General features: G+C 38.5%; 1 protein-coding gene across 2 annotated transcripts in view; it reads left to right on the top strand.

Moving 5' to 3' along the window:
- The window catches only part of CNTNAP4 (contactin associated protein family member 4), a 265,641-nt gene that overhangs the window by 204,883 nt on the left and 41,410 nt on the right, over positions 1–19,348 (top strand). For both annotated transcript variants that reach the window (XR_007474456.1, XM_004280676.3), the window contains exons 13-15: positions 1,837–2,034; positions 6,316–6,472; positions 10,850–10,977. Coding sequence is in view for 1 of the 2 variants with exons in the window: in XM_004280676.3 (XP_004280724.2) it covers positions 1,837–2,034; positions 6,316–6,472; positions 10,850–10,977 (483 nt within the window). In the remaining variant the exon portion in view is untranslated. The remainder of the gene's footprint in view (positions 1–1,836; positions 2,035–6,315; positions 6,473–10,849; positions 10,978–19,348) is intronic.

Genomic DNA, 19,348 nt, shown 5'->3' with positions numbered 1-19,348 from the left:
CTGCAGCTCAGGTCTCCTGGTGATCTCTCCACTGTACTGCTGTCTGGTCATCCATAATTAATTTCATGAGCTTATATATCATGTCCTCTTTAAGGAAAATAATTTACTGTTAAAGCACTTTGGTGAACTGAAATGCAAGGTGGAAATAAAAGTAACAGCTATTGTTTCAGAGGAAAATAATGATCCACGTGTGGAGGGGAGTAAGGCTGTCAAATTTGCCTCCTGTCTCATTTATTTAACAGGCCTCTCTACTCAAAATTCTGATGACCAGGAGACGGGTGGGACTGAAATTTCTTGTTTTGATTGTGTTGATCCATGTGAGTGTATTAGCTAAAAAGAGGCTGGCGGGGATTTCTACCTACTCTTTTCCTCCAATTTGGAATATTCTTCTTAATACAGAAGAGTTATGTGATTTAACAGCACATTAATAGCAGAGTTTTGACAACTTCCACTCTGTTTCTCACCTATTAAATCAGAGGCCTTGTTCTTGGGTCTGCGTATATCACAGTAAATATAATAAATTTATCGCTGGGAACGTTGAAGGATACATACAATATGCCATCTTCTGTTACAAACCTTGTCGCATTTTTGTTTCATCTAAATAGTTTTGGTAATCAGTATGATTGAAATGTTTACAGACATTCAGGTGCTAATAGTGGTAGCTCTAGCACCTACTCAAAGATATATTATTTCTTGTGTTAGTTGAGTTGCTGATGCTGTACTGCATGTTCAAAAAAGTAACTTCTGGGGCTTCCCTGGTGGCGCAGTGGTTGAGAGTCCGCCTGCTGCTTCAGGGGACAGAGGTTCGTGCCCCGGTCCGGGAAGATCCTACATGCCGCGGAGCGGCTAGGCCCGTGAGCCATGGCCGCTGAGCCTGTGCGTCCGGAGCCTGTGCTCCGCAACAGGAGAGGCCACAACAGTGAGAGGCCCGCGTACCACAAAAAAAAAAAAAAAAAAAAGTAACTTCCTATTTGCATTGTGTAACTATGCACATCACATGATACCAAGATGAATATTTCAGATTTGATTTTAAAAGAAATAGGTGTATTTCTGGTGTAATTTCCTAACATCTGTGTCCAATGAATATATATTTATGTGTGTGTTTGTGTATGTATCATAATCATATTATATATAGTTTTGTATCCTGCATTCCCCACTTAAATATTTTGTACATTTTCCCATGTTATGAAAAAATCCTCTATCCAAAACTTGGTGTAAAACAGAAATAGATGTACACTCATAATTAAAAATTGTCTGAAGGGAGGTATATATACAGGCCATAAAAGTTTGACTTTCTTTTTGCTGGCAGCATACAATAAGACTAGAAAAGTCATTGTTTACGTTATGTCATTTAAAATATTTTACAAATTCAAAGATACATTTTTTTTCATATTGTAACATCTCTGAATTCAGGGTGCGTTAACAATCAACAATGTTTTACAGTTATAATAGCATCATTTTTTTCTTTCTTGAAGAAAAATAATGACGCATCTTCTAAAAGCAGAATGTCAGATTTGATGAAATGCACCACAAATTTTAATAATCAGTTTTCTTAACATTTTTCACCATGAATATTTTCTGGCTGAATTAATATGAAAAAGTAGAATAAAAACGCTGCAAATGCGTGGCAATCGTATAAATTTCAGGGGAAAAAGTCACTTTACTATAATTTAAAAGTTTTAAGAATCCATTTGTGTTGATTCTACCTCTCAGAGAGGTTTGATGACTAGAAAACTTTGACTCAGATAAAAGGTGATTTTGATTTTCTTTATTTATTTTAACTTTTGCAGACTAGTGATGGTCTCCTCTCTTTCTTCCCCCATTTCTGCATACAAGAAACTGCGTGGGCCATCATCCAGCACAACGGCTCCGATGTAACAAGAGTCCGCAGTACCAACCCAGAGAAGCCCTATGCTGGATTTTTCGACTACGTGGCCAGCATGGAGCAACTGCAGGCCACAGTTAACCGTGCGGAGCACTGTGAACAGGAGCTGACCTACTACTGCAAGAAGTCACGACTTGTAAATAAGGAAGGTAAGTACATTGGGGCGTGTGTCCCCCTGCACACGTTGCACAGGGTGTTTTACTTAACCAGCTCCTGCGGAGTTTAAGTCGGCCAAGGGGGAGGCCTAGAGCCACCCAGTGTGTGTGCTCCCTGTGTCTTTAGCAAACGTGTCGCAGTCTGGAAGTCACAGAGATGCTGTTGTCTGAAGAAGAGAACAAGGTCAGTTCACGCTGAGCTTTGTTCAAAGCCTTGATTGTCTTTAGAGTCTCTGCCTGCCCTTAATCAGAGAACTGCACAGAGAAGGGCTTTGTTCTGACACTCGATGGATGCGCGGTGTTGATCCCTCATAAAGGGCAAGTGACACATATGGTTGGTTTTTACCATGGAAAAGAGTTAATAAAAATATGAATTCGTTTTCTGAAAGTGACTATTCTGTGTGACTCTTTCACGGGTTGTTGACAGTTACCCTCTGGGTATAACTGAAAATTAGGACAGTCTGCTAGAAACAGTTTTTTTTTTTTTCAGCAGCTCAAAGAGGAATCAGAAAACCATGTTTAACTCTTCCTTTTACTCTACTTTTAATAACCAGTCTGCACCTAAATTATGGTTCTGGTCATGTGTTTTCTCCCTTTAGAGCATCTCATTATGTGACAATATCTTGTGTCCCACCAGCTCTGCCTTAGTGCGGGCTTTAATGACCTAATTTATGAAGTTACTGCAAGATCTTTCCTACTGGCCTCTCAGCCGGTCATCAGTCCGTATCTCCTGCCCACCCACTGTATCATCCAAAAGATTAATCTTCATGACGAGAATTCACCTGTAAGAAACACACTGCTTCCATCACAACACTTTACTGTTTAAGAAGCTCCAGTGCCTTCCTAGCTCTTCTGTCCAGTACGGACTCTTCCGTCTGGACACCTCAGCTGCGTGTTCTGGACTCACTTGCCTATGAACCTTCATGCCGCTCCCCGGCACACTGTTTTCTAGCAGCAGTAATCAGGTGTATTTTTCTTCAGTAGTCAGAGAAGATTCTAAGACATCTGCGCAATAAAGCTGCTTTGTTCCCTTTCATTTGTCGTCTTAAGAGAGGTTGGCGTTCCAGACAGAATGACAAGAACTTTAAAATGAAATGTGTTTCATGTGTGAATATCATGTGTTATGTGGGTCATGCAGAAAAATTTTGAACTCCTGGCGTGACCTTTGAATCTTTTGTTTCCAGTTAAGCCCCAATCCTATTTACTTGTCCACCCACTTAATCCAGTCTGATCATTTTCTCCCATATGCCTGAGTTCCACTCCCTCTTCCTCCTTTTCCTCCTCCTTCTTTTTCAGAATGTTCTCATTCAGCCTCTTAACCCCTCCTAACTCTTCTCATCTTGCTGGTATCCCCTCAAATCTTAACCCCCTGAAACCCCAATCCCATCTGAGACTGACCATCAGATAGTTGTAGTGCAAAGAGCATAAGATTTAGAGGTGGGGAGAGAGATCTGGGTTCAAGGTCCAGGTCTCTTGTTGATTAGGTACAGAACTTGGATAGAAGAGTATTTCTCAGTCTTTGTTTTCTCGTCACTGAACTGGGGCCAATCATACCAACCTTAGGGTGGCGTGGTCGTGGCTGGGTGGCATAACACATACAAAGTGCATGAAGTGAGCGCCTCTCTTCCCAGCTCTCCAGTGCATCGTGGTTAGAGTGAACCTACCAGTTCAGTATGCAGCTGATTGTTCATTATTAGTGAATATTGATATTGGAATCTACAAAAGAAAAATAGATAAGCAAGTACAGAAGTGTATTCTAAGAAGAATGAGAACCATAATTTTAGAAGGGAAAATGAATGTGATGGAACAAAATGAACTGAGTTGCTTAACTAGAGAAGCAAGGAAAGGAAAGACAATCATCAAAATCACAAATGAGTCAAACTCTAAAAGAACCAGAACACGGAATCCCCAAGAATGTTAGTGAGCGAGCACCACACGAAGTCAAGGGGACAACAAGGAGTGTGAAGGATTCCCAGGTGTTTGGCAACCACTAGTAAAGAGAATAGTAAACTCTAGAAGGCTGTAGAACAGATGATGAGGATAACTGTTAAATACACAGATTTTCCTCAGGTCTGTGACCCTAGAATTCATGTAGAATGGATCTGAGGTGGAAAAGAGGGAACAATTTGGATTTCGAGGTCACAGTAAGAAATGTATGGGGAAGATCAGGAAGGTGGTGTCAGACAAGTTAAATTTACAGTTTCAGATCTTGAGAATATAGCAGCTTCAAGTAATACTGGTGCCATAACTGTGGATGAATAAAGGTCAATGTATATGAAGATGTTTCCGGCAACCTGTGGGGCTGCAGCTCAGCACACTGGAAGGATGCTCAATACGAATACTCAAGCCATTTGGGATTTTAACTCTGAGAATAGAAATGATCTACCATGATCTCTGATACTTTATCATTTTAATTTCAACTTTAAAATTTTTTCATGCTTTTCTTAATTCTTCCTTATACTTATGTAAATTCTTTAGGACACTTCAAAAAGTCTTGGAGGAAACTGAAGGTATTTGGTATCTTTAAAACATTAAGTGGTTTCTACTTTGTAGGGAAAATAGCAAGTTTATTTATTTATTTACTTATTTATTTATAATTTATTTTTGGCTGTGTCGGGTCTTAGTTGCGGCACGCTGGATCTTTGTTGAGGCACGCGGGATCTTTCGTTGAGGCACAGGCTCTTTTGTTGCAGCACACAGGTTTCTCTCTAGTTGTGGTGTGCGGGTTTTCTCTCTCTAGTTGTGGCACGCAGGCTCCAGGGCTCCTGGGCTCTGTAGTTGTGGTGTGGGTTTCAGAGTGTGTGGGCTCTGTAGTTTGCGGCACACAGGCTCTCTAGTTGAGGCACACGAGCTCAATAGTTGTGGCGCGCAGGCTTAGTTGCCCCACAGCATGTGGGATCTTAGTTCCCTGACCAGAGATCGAACCCGCGTCCCCTGCATCAGAAGGTGGATTCTTTACCACTGGACCACCAGGGAAGTGCCAGGGAGATAGCAAATTTAGATGCGAAAATATTATTCAGTATTTAGGAATAATGATTTATTTTTTAAATCTATGAACACATAACGTTTTAAGCAGTATGTTGAAATAGATCTACTAAATGCTTCAAGCAGATTTCACCTTCAGTTGATCAGTTAATCATGCAATTAAAGAAGATGAAGATTCTTGATATTAATTAATGCATAACACAAGCTTCCAACAACTCCTTGTTTTCCCGGCATAGTGGACAGGAATGTATAGCAACGCTGGGAGAGAGGTTGTTTGCATCAGCACAGGTCCAATTTAATAATAAGTTTTTATGAGCTTTGGCATTTGTAAGTAAGGGAGAAATTAGTAAAAGTAGGACTAATGGCAGCAACTTAAAAGGTTTGTAAGTCAATGGAAAAATGATCAAGCACCTTTGAGGAGCTGACTGATTTGATGTCACCTTCTTCTCATGCCGTGATTCTCAAGTGACTATGAGTTTTCCTCTCTAACTTGTTTTTTCCCTAAGACAGATTGCCTGCATGCCGCATCTAAATGTTCTGTCTATTCTTTGCTCTAGTTCCTTGGCATCATGTTTAGTCTTAGCTCTATGAAGGAGCTGGTCGCTGAACATTCATCATAGAGATAAATGCATTTGGTTAAGGGAAACTTTGTTTTTGAGTGGAGTATCTGCTTCGGGCGTAAAGATATCTCAGTGTTATTTCTGTAGTCTTCAAATAAGTAGCCAAGCCATTAAGTGGAAGAAAAAATACACACTTTCAAATATATCTTAAATCATAGCAAGGGAATGCTGTAATATGCCTAATGTTTAATAAACACCTAGTTTATTTTTACCCAATAAATATATTGAGATAAATCAGTAACTTTACATAGCATTTCATAATGTTTTAATGGGCATTTCATGATCTCAAATCAATTTTGTTTCTCATATGTTAATTACTGTGGTTTATAATTTGATGCCTTCTTGTTTCGAAAAATTATTTTTAACAAAATTACATGTGTGATCTGCTCTCAGTACATTTTTTTTTTACTGTTATGCCTGAATTAAATAGGAACTGCTGTTTCTTTTCTACTCAAAGAAAAATATATCAATCATTTAAGCTTAAATAATGAAATATTTTTTAAAAAACTTTCTTAAGGAAATGCCATCAATTACAGTGTTGGGAATATCACTACATCAAATCAGTCTTTCTCCGTTTATTCTTTTTAATGACTTGGGAAGGAGGGAATTATACTGGATGGAAGGGTTGGGGTATAGAACAGGTGTCACATTTCTCACCTTTGTCTTTCAGATGGAACCCCTCTGAGCTGGTGGGTTGGAAGAACCAATGAAACACAAACTTACTGGGGAGGTTCTTTACCTGATCCTCAAAAATGTACTTGTGGATTAGAGGGGAACTGCATTGATTCTCAGTATTACTGCAACTGCGATGCTGACCGGAATGAATGGTGATTTCCATTTGATTTCCTTACGCAAAATCAAGTTTATTATTCTTTTAAATGAGTCACTCAAAACATATATAAGTAGGCAGATACTAAACGAGGTAGTACAGTGAAGAAATTAAAGGCACGTTTTGATGAAATGTATTACAATCTGAATTCTAAATGGTAAGATCACTATCTTTTTATTTGAATTTTTTGGTAATGGATCATGAGTCATACACCTTTTATTTCTGTAATATGATGAAACAGAGGCATCTGTTTCATGTCTGCTTTTCATTTTAATTCAATTATCATTCTCTTTAAAATTAAGTATAATTAAGAATTATATTATTCTCAAAATATATTTACAGCCTTTAATTACTAACACATCTCTTCAATAATCTGCCTATAAAACCTCTAAATATATAAACTTAGAATTTCCCACAATTATTTAAACATGTAGCTCTTTTATTTTCTTAAAGGATACACTATGCTATGAAAAACTAATATTCCATTTATCATATTTTGAAAAAGGAAATCTGTAATATTTAGGGATTTGAAAATCGAGCTTGAAATATTCCATTTATTCATTTGACATTCCATTTATTCATTTGTCAAACATCAAAGACTGTTATATCAAAAACCAGATTATTTTAGAATACCCTAAAGGAGGCCTCTATATGGAGTCATTGATTATACTCTTATTGTTATATGTTCAGTATGAAGAATATTGTCTCTCTTACTCAAGATTTTTCAAAATTTCTGCTCCTTTGGGAGATACTTTTTTTTTTTTTCTCGCTGCCTTCACAGAAAATGCCCACACAGTAATAATGTATTTTGAAATGTGAATAAAAAAATTTTAAACTAATCTAATCACCAATAACTCTCCAATGTCTGCATGACATTTTGTTCATCAAAAATAATTTTTAAAAATAAGACTTCGAAATTTTTCATATTAAATTCTGCTTATGCTTAAGTAGCTTGCATAGAACTAACCTAACCCCAGATAACATTTGTAATCCCAGGAGAACTATTTATTAAAAACACCTACTTGTAGCAAGTGGAGAATAACCAAATGTAGGCAGAAACTACCAGGGTTGGGAGCCTTCAAACCTTAAAAGAAGGGAACTTAAGTGGGTGAGGTTTATGTGCCTTTTCCTTGAGGCTACTCACCAGACCACCTACCATGGAGTGGCTAGAACTCAAAGAGAATACTAGATTTTTTTTGGCGGGGGGTATCAGAGGAAAGTTCAGAGCAGCCAGAATGACTAGAAATTGATTTCTGGACATGTCAGAAAGGAGAAAACCACTTGAGGGGAGACCACTATATCAACTCCTCTCAGACCCCTGACCCTTGAGCTGCACATGCACAGGGGAGATTTCTAGGAACCAAGGAGAGAGATGCAGCTGGGAAACTGAACAAGCCACACAGGAATTTCAGCAGCAACCACCAGAGGAGAGACAGAATTTAGAGCTTAAGTCTCATTAATTGAGATGGGCTTTGTAAAGCCCTCAGCTTTCCATAGAAATGACAGAAGGTCCACTGCCTTTACAGCAAAGAGGATGTCCGAGAACTGAGTATGATTGAAAACTACAAGTGAAACTGACACAGGCCCACCCTGATGAAGTAAAACCTCCATTATTGTGATAAGGTTGTTATTTAACTGCTTGTGAAAACAAAAGAAGTCTTCAGAGCATGACAACAGAATCCAGAGTCTCTACAATGTATCACCCATAATATCCAGAATATTATAACAATTATTGCTTATTCCAAAAGAGAGTAGACTTTGATCCAAAGTCAAGAAAATAAAAGTACCATTAGGAACAGGCCCTGGGACACAGGTGTTTGATCAGCAGGCAAAAACTTTAAAGCAACTGTTAAAAAACGTATGAAGAATTGAAGGTAAAAATAATCACAAGTGAACAAAGGGTATTCTAAGCAGATAAATGAGAACTTTATTAAAGAAGCAAATGTAGGGACTTCTCTTGTGGTGCAGTGGTTAAGAACCTGCCTGCCAACGCAGGGGACATGGGTTCGATCCCTGGTCTGGGAAGATCCCTCATGCCACAGAGCTCCTGAGCCCGCACACCACAACTACTGAAACCCACGTGCTCTAAGGCCCATGTGCCACACGTACTGAGCCCGTGTGCTGCAACCACTGAAGCCCATGTACCTAGAGCCCATGCTCCACAACAAGAGAAGTCACCACAGTGAGAAGCCCGCGCACTGCAACGGAGAGTAGCCCCTGCTCACTGCAACTAGAGAAAGCCCGCGCACAGCAACAAAGACCCAACGCTGCCAAAAAAAGAAGAAAAGAAAAGAAAAGACGAAGCAAATGTAGATTTTAGAACAGAAAAGTACAACATCATCAGAAGTCAAATATTCACTGGATAGACTTCAACTCTTATGGGAAATAGCAAAAGGAATCTTCAGTAAACCTGAAGATACGTAAGTAGAAATCATTCAGTCTGAAGAACACAGGAAAAAAAAAAAGATTGAAAGAAACATTGACAGACCCTTTGTGGCTTGTGGGAAAATATCAATGATTTAACAGGCAAGAAATTGGAGTCCCAGAAGGGCAGGAAATTAAATGAGGCGCTATATATATATATATATATATTTGATGAAACTATGGCTGAAAATTTCTTAGATTTGCTTAATAAATATCTCTGGAAGCAAGCCCCCAAGATGGCCCCCGATTTTCCACACTGCCTGTTGTTCACACCATTGTGTAATTTCCTTCTCTTGTATGTCGCATGGACCTTGTGACTTGCTTTTAAGAACAGACTATGGTAAAGGTGATGAGATGTCACTTCAGAGGTTAGGTTACAGAAGACTGTGACTTCTGACTTGCTCAAAATTCTCTGCGTCTTCTAGCCTTCTTGTCTCGATATAGCAATCTGCCATGTCGTGAGCTCTCGTGGACAAAGAATTGAGGGTAGCCTTCAACCAACAGCCAGTGAATAACTGAGGCTGTCAGTCCAACAGCCAGCAAGGAGTAGAGTACTGCCAGCAGCCACAGGGTGAGCTTGGAAACAGAGCCTTCCCCACTCAAGTACTGAGCTGATTGCAGTCCTTGCCAACACTTTGAGTATAGTCTTTCTTTGGGAGAGACCCTGAGACAGAGGATCATAAATCAGAAGAATCATAGACCGTAAAACGTCGTGTTTTAAGTCACTGCGTTTTGGGATAATTTGTTATGCCATAGTAGATAACTAGTACAACTTCAGTGTATGGATTCCAGAAACTCAGAAGATCTCAAGCAGAATAAAAACCAGAGAAACACACACCTGGGTTTGTTGTTCACGTTGCCAAAAACCAGTGATAAGGATGAATGTTTTCAAAGTAGCCAGTTTGGGTGAATCTGGTAGAAGACATTCCATACAGGGGAATAAGGATACAAATGAAGGCTGACCTCTCATCAGAAGCACAGGTCAGAAGACAATGGAATGATACCTTTAGTGTGCTGGAAGAGGAAGCACTGTCAACCCAGAATTCTCTACAGGACGAAAATACATTTCACAAATGAAAGTAAAATAAATTCCTGTTCAGATTAAACAAATGCTGAGAGAATCTGTTGTCAACACAACTGTACCGTAAGAAATACTGATGGAAATTCTTCAGGTTAAACAGAACTAACACCGGATTAAAACACAGATCTTCAGGAAGGAATGAGGGGCACTGGAAATCATGGATATGTCAGTAAATGTAAAAGCCAGTGTTTAAATTTTTCTCTTGATTAGGTAAATTAAATTATAAAGTTTATAACATCTGGATTTAAAATATATTATTACAACCATAGCACAAAGAACAGGTGTTTATGTAGGGAAGGATGTTAAAAATTATCCAATGGTAGGCTTCTGACCTTTTATATTAAGTAATACAACATAAAATATAAGTAGACTGTGATGGATTAAGGATGCGTCTTATAATCTATAAAGAAAATATTAAAATACAATAAACAGTCATATAGCTAAAGGGTGAGTAAAAAAGTAAAATGGAATGCAAAACAATATGAAGTAAGCCAAGAGGGGGCATGAAAGGGGGAGCAAAAATACAAGATATCCTGTGGGAAAAAAATAAGAAACAAATACCAAAACGGTAGATCTGGAAACACACTACCAATAATTACACTAAATGGCAGTGGATTAACCATCTCATTTAAAAGGTAGAAAATGGCCAACAGAGTTTAAAAATCACCAGCTATATTCCGTCTGCAAGGGACACTAAAATGTTGCCATATTTTTCCATTCTCAGATGAGTAATTTGATCCTGACTCTTCTGTGTGTGCAAATTTAGCTCAGAACATCTTGGCTTTGAAATGCAATAAGGACTATTGTTTACTTTATAATTATGTTCATCAGAATAATTTTAAGAATCTTGCTGTTGTTACTGTTTTCTAGGACCAATGACACTGGATTCCTTTCTTATAAAGAACATCTGCCAGTAACTAAGATTGTGATCACAGACACCGGTCGACCACATTCAGCAGCAGCCTATAAACTAGGGCCTCTGCTCTGCCGGGGAGACAGTAAGTGGTGGCGACGTGCCATAAACATGTCTGAGGAAAGTGATGTCACTTAAGAACCATGTTTCTATCTTATAATAATTAATCAGACTTCTCTTGTGAAAACTCATAAGCAGTGTCTGAAATCATTCCTATAGTCAATCAACAAAGCGCCCCTTATAGAATGCAAAGCCCGGGAATAAATGCTATTACAGCAAACCTTGTTACGAGTCCAAGAGAAAGAAACCACAAAGCATTTCTATTTGATTGGTTCATAAACTCACTCCATCATTCCTAAATGTCTGCATGCCATTGTCTATAAAGGAAGGCCTCAGTGCTACATAAAATTATCAAGTATGTATGGTGAGTTTTATACTGTTGGGCCTGGGGTGAAATTAGAACATCAGTAGAATCAATTGTTAGTTTAATCAAACACATTTCAAGTTTTAATCTCATTTTTTTTCCCAGTTTGTGTGTGTGTGTTTTTAGTCTAAATCAGTGGTACCTGCTGTTTTGTATATTCAATGTATTAACACTCTGAACTGGAATTTTTTAGTTAAAATATAGTTTCATAGAAAATACATATTTTCAGCAGGGAATGAAATTAGCATACATATCCATTTATAACCTCTCTGACGTCAGCTAGGTTAGAGACTGATGCGTCAATCATTTTTGCTTTTAGTTATTTCCAGAACTTAAAACGCAAATAGAAGAAATAGTTATTTACCTTAAAAGTATCTCCTAGGGCTTCCCTGGTGGCGCAGTGGTTGAGAGTCCGCCTGCCGATGCAGGGGACACGGGTTCGTTCCCCGCTCCGGGAAGATCCCACATGCCGCGGAGCGGCTGGGCCCGTGAGCCATGGCCGCTGAGCCTGCGCATCCGGAGCCTGTGCTCCGCAACGGGAGAGGCCACAACAGTGAGAGGCCCGCGTACCGCAAAAAAAAAAAAAAAAGCGGTCTGCCATTATACCTACCATCCCTAATCTTTATCACCTCTACTTCCTGTTCTGCCAGTAGGCCTTAAACAGCCACTTAAAGATGACATAGGGTATTTCGTGCAGAGAAAAGTTATGTGCAAAGAGATGAGATTGTAAACGCAGGATGCATCCTGAGGAATGCGATGATTTTGCGTGACTATAGAGAAATTGTTCTGTACATCACATGCACTCTTCACTGCTGGCTCTGATCTTAACCCTTCAGGGGCTCAGGCCGGCTTCCTCCATTTGCCACCATCCCTGGGGAATTGTTCTGCTTTGACTGAGGTCACTCCCAACTCTGTCCCTTAGGGATTCTTTCTTTCAGACTTCCTGTCATGAACTTAAGCACACAGCATCTTTTCCCTTAGGGCAGTGAGTCTCCATCCAAGGTGATTTTGCTCCCTCAGGGGACATTTGGCAATATCTGGAGACAGTTTTGGCTGTCACAACTGTGAGGGGTTTTATGCTACTGGCATCTAAAGGGAGAGGCCAGAAATGCTGTAAATATCCTACAGTGCACAAGACAGCCCTCCACCACAAAGAATTATCTTGTCCAAAAGGCCCATAGTCTTAAGGTTGAGAAACTAGAGCGTTAAACTTTTGTGACCACAGGGATGCAGAAGGAGGCTGGCAATATCAGGAATAAGGATTTACAAATACTGTAAGGATTTAGGGACCTGCTGATTAACATCTGACTTATTAATGAAACAATCACTGAGAGCTTTCCTTGGCCTTCTTGTCCCCCATATCTACTTTAGCGTTGAGGCTCATCGCCACATAAGGTCATAGAGCATTTTCTGCATAAAGGGCCCTTTTTAAAAACTTTCTCAGTCTGAAGAATGATGGTGGCAGAGTAATGAATGCCCCCATTTTCTCTGTATGGGCAGACTGTATCTCTGAGGGTGCAATGCCCTAGACACAGTGTTTTTCCTTTCCAAGTGAGATACACTGGGCAGATGTAGGGCTTCTAGATATGGGATCATGCACAGTGGGCCTTATAAGCAGAGGAAAGATATGTGGATGTTATCCTGAAGGCATTAGGACTGGAACACTAGTTAGACCTGGGATAATTTAAGACTTAGCTTAATTCTTATGATCCAACTGAAAGCATGGAAATCAGTTACAAACCTAAAGACAGGAAGGTGACCTTTGAAGTAAGACAAGGAAAATGATGAAGGCTTGAACTAGGCAATAGTTGTCATGGGGCTTAAATAAGGGGCTCAATTAGGGAGGTAAGTTCAGTATGCTTTGGACGGGAGTGAGGGTGAAAAGCTGTGAGGACAATCTCCAGCCTCCTGACCTGAGTAAAGCAGGTAGCACCGTTTGTTGAGACAATAAGAATGCTAGTACCCTTCATTGAGACACAGAATTTTTAGATTTTCTTTGAACAGAAAAATGGAAAGATGAAAATAAAAAAATAATATTTTGGATTTATCACACAAACAAGAGATGTTGAAAATTTCATATCTAGCCATGTTTTTCTAGGAAAGAAGACAGGAGCCTTGAGAAAGCAGGACAAATAAACAAAAATGAGTGAGACCTACAGGTACCAGATATGAACTTGCTCCTAACTCCAAGTCTTTCTTTTCATTGTTTTAAATGTAGATGGGTATAAAATTTTGTGTTACTACTGCTATTATTGCTTAATGTCAGAAGTCATAGATAGTATCGTTAGGTGTTTTACCAAAAGCACAAAGATGTGAATGATAAAGTCCCCTTTAAAGTTGTGCTGCAGATATAAAACTTAGTAACTATTGTTGACCTTAAAGAATTTCTTTATTTATGAATATGGAAATACATTTTTTGAAAAATATGTGAAAAGTAAGCGGCAGAATTCAACATCCTACTTATGATAAAAACTAAGCAAACTACGAACTTAAAAAAACTTTCTCAGTGTTTCAAAAGGCATCTGTGAAAATCTGAAAATATGACTATCCTGAATAGTCACAGACTTAATGCTTCCTTTCTAAAATCAGGATCAAGACAAGGATCTGTTCTCACCTCTCCCATTCAGTATCATGCTGTTGGTCCTAGCACATGTAGTATGTCAAGAAAAGGAATTCGAGTCATACAGATCAGAAAGGAAGAAATAAAATGTCTCTATTTGCTAAAGACATGGTTTTCTAGGTAGAAAATTCTTAAGAATTTGTAAAAAAATAAGTGAGTTTAGCAAGATTACAGGATGCAAGGTCAATATGCAAAAAATAAATTATATCTCTATATGCTAATAATGAAAACCTTTAAATTGAAATTTTAAAAGTACCTTTTAGAGCAGCACCAAAAAAAAATGAAATAATTTGGTATAAACATAACAAAAATACATAACATTTATGAGAAATAATTAAAGAACTAAATAAAAATGTAATACTCATAGATTGAAAGATTTGATTTTGTTAAGATGTCAATTTTCCCCAAATTGATGTACAGATTGAATACAATCTCAATCAAAATCCAGCAGGCATTTTTTTTTTTTTCCGCAGAAATTGGCAAGCTTATTCTAAAATGTATAGGGGGAAGCAAAGAAACTAGATTGGCTAAAACATTTTGAATAATAAAAACAAAATAAAAAGACAGCTATCTGATTTTAAGGCTTGTTGCAAAACTACACAATTCAAATCAGTATACATTGATATCGAGATAGACAAATCAATTAATGGAGTAGAATAGGTATATGTATACACACACACATACATATGCACATAAGGCAACTCAAGGGAGAAAGAATAGTCCTCTTCAAGAAATAGTGCTGGAACAATTAGAATCCATTTGCAAAAACAAAAACAATAAAAGAATGTCATCCCATACTTCAAACTGCATATAAAAATTAACTCAATCACAAACTTAAATGTATACCCACAAACTATAAAACTTCTCTAAGGAAATATAGAAGAAAATCATAGTGACCTTGGGTTAGGCACAGATTTCTTAGACGCAACATCGATAACATGATCCATAAATTGTTTTAATGATAAGTTGGGTTTCACCAAAATTCAAAACTGCTTTTAAAATGACATTGAGATTGGTATTGACATATACACACTACTATATATAAAATAGATAACTAATAAGAACCTACTGTGTAGCACAAGGAACTCTACTCAATATTCTGTAATGACCTACATGGGAAACGAATCTAAAAAAGAGTGGATATATGTATATGTATAACTGATTCACTTTGCGGCACAGCAGAAACTAACACAACATTGTAAATCAACTATACTCCAATATAACTTAATTTTTTAAAAATGGAAAGAAGAACCACACATGGGGAGAAAATATTTGCAAAGCGCATATCTGATAAAGGCTAGTATCCAGGATATATGAAGAACTTTCTAACAGTGCAATTAAAGAAAAATTCAGATTAACAAATGGGCAAAAGATTTGCACATACATTTTGTCAGATAAAATATACAGATTCCAAATAAACACATAAAAAGGTTTTCAGCATCATTAGTCATTAGGGAAATGTACAATAATACCACAAGGAGATACCAATATATAACTATTAGAATGGCTGAAATTGTAAAAGAATAATAAAACAAAGAAACTGACTGGTAAAGATTTTAGTCACAGGGGTATTCTCCAGGATCCTCCTAGGATCTTACTGAGTATGTTTCTGACTTTTACTAACTTTAGAGACAAAGGGTCAATGGAAAGAATCAGGAAAACATCTGGGTTTACAGTTAATGGAAAGATTATAACTAGGAGGGCTCGTACATATGTTTTCCTTTCTGCTCACTCTCCTGGGAGCAGTGGGACCGTCTTCATTTTTGAGGTGCCATCAGAAGTCTTCTAGACCAGGGGTCCCCAACTCCCAGGACGCGGACTGATACTGGTCTGCGGCCTGTTAGGAACCGGGCTGCACAGCAGGAGGTGAGCGGCAGGCGCGTGATTGAAGCTTCATCTGCTGCTCCCCATCGCTCCCCATTGCTTGCATTGCCGCCTGAACCGTCCCTCCCCACCACCGCCCATCCGTGGAAGAATTGTCTTCCACGAAACCGGTCCCTGGTGCCAAAAAGGTTGGGGAGCGCTGCTCTAGACCAATAATTCTTCAACTTCAGGATGCATTAAAAATTATTGGAGAGCATGTCAATTGTAGTTGCGTTACCTTCAGAACTCTCCCCTCACACTAAGGAGAAAGCGTAGTAGTATTGACCCCCGGGATTAAATGTTTTTTGACATCAATCAAGAGGATACCTACACGGAACTTCCCCTGTTTCTGCAGGTCCTGCAGCACAGAGAAAATTCATCGACCACTGATGGCATCTGGCTCCATTTCCTCTTCACTTGCTTTCTTTCCTTCATCTGCAACATACCTCCAATCCTTTTACTGAAACCATCCACACTCACATTCACACCCTTCCTACATGAAGCCTTCCACAGGTCTCTAGAGGACTTTACCTACACTTTCAAAGAATGTTCAGTAAATTACGAAGGTATACTTCTCATACTGGCTTTTAATTATTTCTGAGCCTCTCAAGAGCAGGTCCATTGCTCATTTATTATTGTATTCCTGACACCTAGTACATTACCTGTTACATGAAAGATAATCAATAAATAGCAGCTTATGAAAGAATGAGAATGATCTATCATACACAGCTCGAGAAACCTATAGCTTGGAGTTACTCGTGAGAGAACAGGAATAAGTTTTTTATTGTATAAGCAATTAAATGATATGCAAATATATACTTTTAATTAAAGGAGTTTATATTTTGAAAGACTTATTCTGAATTTTAAAAATCACAAAGTACAAAGGACGTTTAGTACCATCCTGAGCCATTTCTCATTCATGTACGTGGGCTTGAGGCAGTGAAAGTGCTTTCAAATAAGCACCTGATTTTACTTAATACTTTTGATTTTTCACTCTTTTAATAAGAGTGTTTTTATAAAACTGAAATACTACTTCTTGAAGAAAGAAAAATATCTTATGACTTATTTTGCTTTTTTTTTTGCGGTACGCAGGCCTCTCGCTGTTGTGGCCTCTCCCGTTGCGGAGCACAGGCTCCGGACGCGCAGGCTCAGCGGCCATGGCTCACGGGCCCAGCCGCTCCGCGGCATGTGGGATCTTCCCGGACCGGGGCACGAACCCGTGGCACGAACCCGTGTCCCCTGCATCGGCGGGCGGACTCTCAACCACTGCGCCACCAGGGAAGCCCCCTGTTTTGCTTTTTGTTTTGTGTTCTTTTGAAAAGATTTATATCACTAGCTAGTAACTGATATTCAAGAAACTTCCCAAATGTGGGGCAACAAACATTCTTTCTAACACTTTCAAAAGATTTCCATTTTTTTTTGAGACTGGGAATCCTGATAATTCTCAGAACTACAGTAATATTTTTTTGTGACAAGATTCTACATGTATATACCTGTATTCATTGTTTTAAATATTAAATATTAATGACAATTGATATGAAGTCATTCTAACATTTTAAGATATACAGAAATGTCAAAGGAAAGACTACAGTAATCACCAAGAGTCACACAACTCAGAAATAATGTTTAATACCAGTGAGCATTATTCCATACATTTCTAAATACCGCTAGTGCAGGGTTTCCCAACCTCGGCACTCTTGACACTTGGGCCGAGTAATTCCTTGTGATGGTGGGGTGCCGTCCTGTGCATTGTAGGGCATTTAGCAGTATCCCTGGCGCCTACCTGCTAGGCGCCAGTAGTACCCTCCCCAGTTGTGACAACCAAATATGTCTCCAGAAATTGCCAGATGTTCCCTGGGGTGCAAAATAGCCCCAGGTTGAGAAGCACTGTTCTAGACAGAAGAATAGAAGAAGAGATTTAGAAATAAATTTGCAAAACTTTATTAACTAAAGTTGACAGAGAAAGAAGAAACAAATTGAAGCTGTAAGGATTGCTTTATATTATTTATATATTGAATAAATATATATTCAACTTGTATGATCTTGCTAAACTTAAAAAAATTATAAAAATTTTAAAGGTTATAGAGTCACTTGGTTTTATATTCAAGTTGTTTTAAATTTTAGAGAGCATTGATCTATTCTGAAAAATGGGAAAATTAGCACTCCTCTGTTCCTTCCTCGTCTTTTTCTCCCCCCACGTCCCAATTTTTGTTAGTTATGCTATTATTTGTATGGCTGTTTATTTATTTATTTATTTTTTACGGTATGCGGGCCTCTCACTGTTGTGGCCTCTCCTGTTGCGGAGCACAGGCTCCGGACGCGCAGGCTCAGCGGCCATGGCTCACGGGCCCAGCCGCTCCGCGGCATGTAGGATCTTCCCGGACCGGGACACGAACCCGTGTCCCCTGCATCGGCAGGCGGACTCTCAACCACTGTGCCACCGGGGAAGCCCTCTAGGTATCTTTTGATAGACTATATTTCATTATGAAGGAATGCTTTATTTTTATTTTTCCCCAAAAGAGTTTGTATGTGCTTTATTCTCAGAATTCTTTCAAATTTGACAAGGTCTATCTGTTACCTTAATGCTTAAAAAAAAGTTAGGCTGGCAACATTTTCTTTCAGAAATTTGTGGACAGTCCTCCTGTATCTTCTAGTTTTTAATGTTGCTGTGGGAAATTCTGAGGCCAAACTGACTTTTCCAGCTTGAGGTGATTTGCTTTTTCTGACAGAATAACTTAAGGAATAGTTATCCTTATAGGTCAGTACTTAACAAGGATGCATCTCAGTCTTGTGTGCTGGTATTAATTTTTCCTGAAATAGGCTGTGATGCGGTAAAACGTATCCCTGCATTTTATAATCGGTTTAAAGAGTTGTAAGCGTGATCTAAATTTCTGCTCTCAATTTGTTTTTCTGGACAAGGTTGTATTTTTAACTCTTTGGCATTTGAATTTTTCAGCCAATTTTATGAAATGTATTTCTTCTCAGTTAATTCATTGTGTTGAAATTTTATGTCTCACCAAGGCACCCTCAAAACCTACGTGGTTAGAAAAGATTGTTCTAAGTTTCTTTTTCTTAGACTCTTGTCATTGAAATTGGTTTCTTCATTTTGCTTGCATCGACTTGTTCAGCTGTCTGAGAAATCACAGCTGCCCAGAATGCATTAAATAATCAAAGGTGCATGTAGGCAATAAATAACTTTGCAGAAGTTGTATTCTTAGACTGGAAAAAGATATTGACTAGTGATTTGATTAATTTCTCTTCCATTGACAGAGTTCTGTTCCATTTGGCAGACTACATATAAACCATTAAAAAGAATGAGGATCAATTCCATTTGAACAGATAATCATATAATTTTGCAAGCTCCACTATATCTGATAATCCTTCACCATTAATAAATTCTTTTTACGTTCTTGTGTTTCATTTTGTTTTCTTTCCTTGGGTTTCCTTTATTTAATTTTCTTAAAGTTTCTCCACCCTTTTAACGCCCTCATCTTCTTGCTTTTCTTCTTTCTTCTTTCTCCTCGGTCTCCTCTCTTTACCTTCCTCTTT

This window comes from Orcinus orca, chromosome 20 (assembly GCF_937001465.1).
Source record: "Orcinus orca chromosome 20, mOrcOrc1.1, whole genome shotgun sequence".
Classification (NCBI taxonomy): Eukaryota; Metazoa; Chordata; class Mammalia; order Artiodactyla; family Delphinidae; genus Orcinus; species Orcinus orca.
The sequence above is the reverse complement of the archived record's forward strand: the minus strand, read 5'-3'. Positions and strand labels throughout refer to the sequence as shown.